The sequence below is a fragment of the Copidosoma floridanum genome, unplaced genomic scaffold (genome assembly GCF_036245765.1).
Source record: "Copidosoma floridanum isolate Cflo_tuat_1 unplaced genomic scaffold, Cflo_Japanese_pri ptg000019l, whole genome shotgun sequence".
NCBI lineage: Eukaryota > Metazoa > Arthropoda > Insecta > Hymenoptera > Encyrtidae > Copidosoma > Copidosoma floridanum.
This window is the reverse complement of record NW_028321896.1, coordinates 17,586-22,796: the sequence shown is the minus strand read 5'-3', so window position 1 is coordinate 22,796 and position 5,211 is coordinate 17,586. Positions and strand designations below refer to the sequence as shown.

At 30.1% G+C, this 5,211-nt stretch overlaps 1 protein-coding gene across 1 annotated transcript; it reads left to right on the top strand.

Moving 5' to 3' along the window:
* The first annotated feature begins 1,823 nt into the window (after positions 1–1,823).
* LOC149374468 (ras-related protein Rab-8B-like) lies at positions 1,824–4,765 on the top strand. Its single transcript, XM_089593031.1, has 4 exons — positions 1,824–1,978; positions 2,839–2,899; positions 3,897–4,239; positions 4,678–4,765. Exons 1-4 carry the CDS (start codon positions 1,855–1,857, stop codon positions 4,747–4,749), a joined length of 600 nt encoding a protein of 199 aa, XP_089449157.1. The 5' UTR covers positions 1,824–1,854; the 3' UTR covers positions 4,750–4,765.
* Positions 4,766–5,211: the final 446 nt, after the last annotated feature.

Genomic DNA, 5,211 nt, shown 5'->3' with positions numbered 1-5,211 from the left:
CGTCTGTCAAAATAATGACGATGGGTAAATAGAGGGAAAAACAATGCGATTACGCGTGACATTGGTGAGCGACCGAATGGTTCAGCGATAATTTATTCAGGTCTTAGTTTGCCGACCTCTAGCCGTCTGCGAACTGTACGCGTGTGGTACCTCTGCAGTCAATGCTTTGGCCATTCATTTCTTTTTCTATTTGTATTTATGATACAATGATGTGTTCCGTCGCTGAGGTCTAGTTTGGCTAGTCCAATTATAATAGACCGTGTTTTCGTTACACTGATTGATGCATCAAGTAAATAATGGTATTTTTAATTAGTAAACGCGATGAATCGACAATATTATACAAACGTTTATCGAACTCATGTTATACACTTACTATTTTCTCTCACTTCATGTTATGGTACATTATTGTTATTCTTCTTCTTCTTCTTCCTATTATTATTTTTTTGTACCTAATTTTAGAGATGCATATGGATGCCCTGGACGAAGACTATGCCCTGCTTCGAAGCCTTGACGAAGACTATGCCCTTTTCCTAAGTTTGGGCGAAAACTATACCTTTTACCCTAGTGTGGACGAAGACTATGCTCTTTTGTCCGCTTTTGTCTAGTCCGGGTGAAGACTATTCTATTTTTTTCCGAGTCTGGACGAAGATGTTGATCTTTTCTTATAGGCCCAAATAATGCACCATTATATAACGATAATACAAGCTCAGGAATATTTTTATAAGCATGGTCATTTGTAATGAATAAATATGAAATACTTTTTTGTATTATGTTTTGTAAATTTATTATCTTTTCAACATTTTATGATGTTTATGACTCCAACAACAGCGAGCAAGACAAAATTCATCAAATAATAAAACCAATGGCTATTGCTGTTGTATATAATTTTTTATTATATCCCCTGACGACGTTTCTCTCCTCTTTGGGTAGGAGCCTTTACAAGTCCAATTTCAAAACATACATAAAATTGATATAAACATTGCCGTGATTATAATTAGTAATTAATATAATCATTGTAACCTGAAGTTAAAAAATTAAGAAAATTTTTACAGTTCATGGTATAATAAAAAAAATCATATAACAATACTGATATAAATTACTGTATTTAAATTAAAAAATTTTTGGAAGTCTTCAATGAATTCCGAAGAAATCAACATTTTCTTTATCGTTGCCTGAAGGTCTGCATTTTTTCTTGGATTCAGGGCGATCAGTTCATTGTACGCGGATTTCAATTTAAAAGAACGAATACCATTAATTTTTTAATTAATTGATTAAAGAGGTATTGTTCATTGCAAGGCAAGTAATCGACCATATATTTTCCTGTATTATCACCTGTTTTATTAAATGGATTACTTATGAAATAATACTGGGGAACTTGAAAAAGTAACAAACATATGGGTGTAGGCGAAGGTCTTGCTCTTCCATACTTAAAAATACATGAATATGCTTTGACACTACAAAGTCAAAGTATTGACATTTGTTTTATCTTTATTTTAATTGTTGAGGCGGCTGATGTAACGCTTTGATTTTAAATTTAACGCGAGAGATAGCTACGATAATTGCTGTGATTACAATGCTAATAGTTTTTACGTTTAGTATCAAAATCAATTAGTAAACTTGTACATTACAAAAGTCCGGAACCGTTTGATCGTTTCATATTTTTGGCTTCAGATGGCGCTAATACACAGTGGATAAAGCACATCTGGTATAATTTATACACTGCGAAAGTTAGTGAAGACACGTACGGAATAATTATAGTCTGCGTAAGTGTACAAGAGAAATAAGATGCAAAGTATGAAAATAAAACGTGTGAAGGAAGAAACGAGAAATTTTCACGCCCAACTAGAAGACGAGATGGCAAAGAGATACGGGTATTTGGTTAAGCTGCTCCTTATTGGAGACTCGGGTGTAGGCAAGACTTGTGTTATGCACCGCTTAACTACAGACACCTTCGACACGAACTACGTGTCCACCATCGGTGAGTGCACATATATATTGCCTTTTTCCTATTTTTTTTCTATTTATTTTCTGCCTTATTTTCTCAATTCTTTGCTTTCCAATCTTGGCATTTGGGACAACTCATCTACTTGTGAAATGCGTCAAAGAAAATTTTTACTCAGATATAATACATAAAATGTACGCCAATACATTTTTTTTTCATCACTACGTTAGAAAGTATTTGATAAATTTTTTGTCATAAGAATTATCACCTCATGACTGATAAGTTTTGAATTTGTTTGGCCTCAATATGTATGTTAGCATAATGATTGAGCCATTAAATGGCTATTAAAAATACTTATAATACTTATTCTCGAAAAACTAACTTGATGTTATCTTGGAAGAATTTTTGTCGAATTTTTATTGTAAATTTAAAAAAAAGTGGTGAGGGTCTAGCTGTATACATCTAGTGTATACACTCTTATATATTATATACAAAAATAATATCAAAATAATTTTGATTGTACTTAAAAATTTAAGTATTTGTACAAAATTTTCTTTTTTCATAATTATGAAAGTAGATATACTTTACCAACTACTAATTTTTTTGTCGCAATTGATACCAACTTATTGCAAACCTTGCTAGCACTGAGTAATGTACACCAGATAAGTAGTTATTTCGTATATTTTATAATTATATCCTTTTTACACACACTTTTTAAAAAACTGAGACAATTATCTTGAAATAATTTTTTTTTGAAATTATTAAATTCGTTTCATTTGTGTCAAAACATACTTTAGTGTGTCTTAAGCTTTTATTTTTTTTAAATTATTTATTAATTTTTTTACTATTATTTTTTCTCGATTTTACATTCTGATGTGTTTTTTTTTTTGTTTCAGGGGTTGACTTTAAAATTCGTACTATAGAACTTGATGGAAAAAAGATAAAATTACAAATATGGTGAGAAAAAATTCAATACATTCAAAAAATTTAAAATTACAAACTTTACAATTCTGAAAAATTTAACTTTCAAGATAAATTTAATTGCTTCAAAGTAATGGTATCATCATAAAAATATCATGAAAAAAAAAAACAGGAATAAATATCAAAATTTGTAAATACTCAGTGGAAAAATGCATTGGTTGGATTTAAAGGTATATTTATGTAAGTTTTATTTTTTTAATTAAAAATACATCAAACATTGTTAGTAGTAAGTAGTAGGCGTCCCCTGAACCTTTCTGAAAAATAGTACATAGTTATTATTGTCTTTTAGCTCATTTAAGTCTAAGTCATTGATTTTTAGTGCAAAAAAGTATTAATACTTAAAAATTGAACCTAATTTAAGACTAATTAAGAAAATTGTTTTCAATAATTGAAATTTTTTTAAGGAATACAGATATTTCTACGTAAAATAATGAGATACATGCAATTAATTCTCTGAGAAATCAATCGAGTCAAAATTTATATTAATCATTACTCGTTACAATGCGTGTGGTAAAAAAAGGTGATAAGAAAGCATAAGGTGCCCTTATAATGTATTTTTTTTTACGTTCTTAAATTGCTTTATTAAGAGTATGACATCATATTGCAGCTTATCCTACTGTATTTGTTATATATAATTTGTTACCAATATCGAAATGGTTGTAAAAAAAGTACTTAAACTATCATCCTGTGGATACTACCGTATTCGACCAACCAAAATATTGAGTAACAATATTGAACAAAAGTTTCTTAGGTAAAAAAAAAAAAAACGTTTTTGTTTAATATTAATCACTCTTTGAAGAAACGAAATTTCATGCCAAAGGGATCTAAATGAGTTTTAGCTACTAAATGTAAACTGCCAAGCCCTACGATTGAAAGAAAACTCATAGTTATTTAAAATCATCGCATCTTCAAAGCTAGCATAGAAAAAAGGTATTTTTCTTGCTCCAACACTTTAATAATACTTTTTTCACAGGGACGTATCCAGCCAGAGATTCCATACAACGATGGCAGAGTATTACAGAGAAGCAAAGGGAGTAATGCTCGTGTACGACGTAACAAATGTAAAAAGCTTCGTAAACATCATTAACTGGATGAGGAACGTCAAGGAGAACGCCCCGAAAGACGTCGAGAAGATTCTATTGGGCAACAAGTGTGATCTTAACGACAATAGGCTGGTGCTGAAGAGTCAGGGAGAGGCCTTGGCCTTTGAACACGGCGTCAAATTTGTGGAGATTTCGGCCAAATCAGGCATCAATGTCGAAGAGGCCGTCTTCGATCTTGTCCGGAACATCAAAGCGAAAATGGAAAAACGACCGGTGAGTATACATCCGATCTCGTTAATTACTGTTTCTTTTCATTTTTCTTTATATTTTTACTGTAGTTTAAATGACAATGGTTTATTATAAGTTAGAATTTTAGAAAAATAACCTTATGCTTTCTCACAAAAAAAAGTTCATCCTTTTTTTAAATAATATAATCAACTTATAACTGTAAAGAATAAACAAGATTTTGTTAATGTGTACATTTTTTTTTTTTTTTAATGGATAAAAACAAGAATTTTTAATACAGTATTAAAATTTAATATTTATATATTCACAAGTAAGTTTACTCTTAGCTAATACTTTTCTTGAAAGTTATTTTTGAGATGGATTTTATACACTTGCTTGGTCAATATTTATGTTACTGTGTAACTTGAATTTTTGAAATTTTTTAACTGGTTATAATTTATAAATATCAAATTTTGTAAATTTTAGGAGATATCAGATGCATCAAAAGCTGTAGAGCCGAAAACGAAGCCTCCAAGTTGGTCATGTTGTATAATTTAATCCCTCAACTACTTATTGTGTGATACGTAACTTTGTCTGCAACTGTTGTCTATTCATATCTTTTGTGTTGGACACAATTTATCTTTAAAAAGCAGATTTTCAATGGACATCCATCTACCAAGAGATTCTCAGTTTTCTCATATGTGTTTGTCCTTGATTGTATGAAATTTTTATAATGTATGCAGTATTTGTAAGTAATTTACGCACAGAGGTGGAGATAAACTATATTGGCTGTATATACTTTCTTTTGTCGAATGAGTTACGCTAGTTTATTTATTTATCTTCTTTTTTTTAATTTTATTTAGCTGTTTCTGACTTCATAAAGAAGTTAATATAGGTTACATTAGAGTATACCTATGACTAAATATTAAGATTACATTATGTTTTGAATAGTACAAAGTATACGCAGGAATCTTCATTCACGAAAGTGGCACTTTTTGTGATTTTAATGCATATTATTGA

What these genes read in the sequence shown, in the direction of transcription:
- LOC149374468 (XM_089593031.1), top strand. Translation starts at nt 1,855, where the DNA reads ATGGCAAAGAGATACGGGTATTTGGTTAAGCTGCTCCTTATTGGAGAC. An exon ending in GAACTACGTGTCCACCATCG is followed by an intron (nt 1,979 to 2,838) that starts GTGAGTGCACAT and finishes TTTTTGTTTCAG; the next exon opens with GGGTTGACTTTAAAATTCGT. An exon ending in CGAAAATGGAAAAACGACCG is followed by an intron (nt 4,240 to 4,677) that starts GTGAGTATACAT and finishes TGTAAATTTTAG; the next exon opens with GAGATATCAGATGCATCAAA.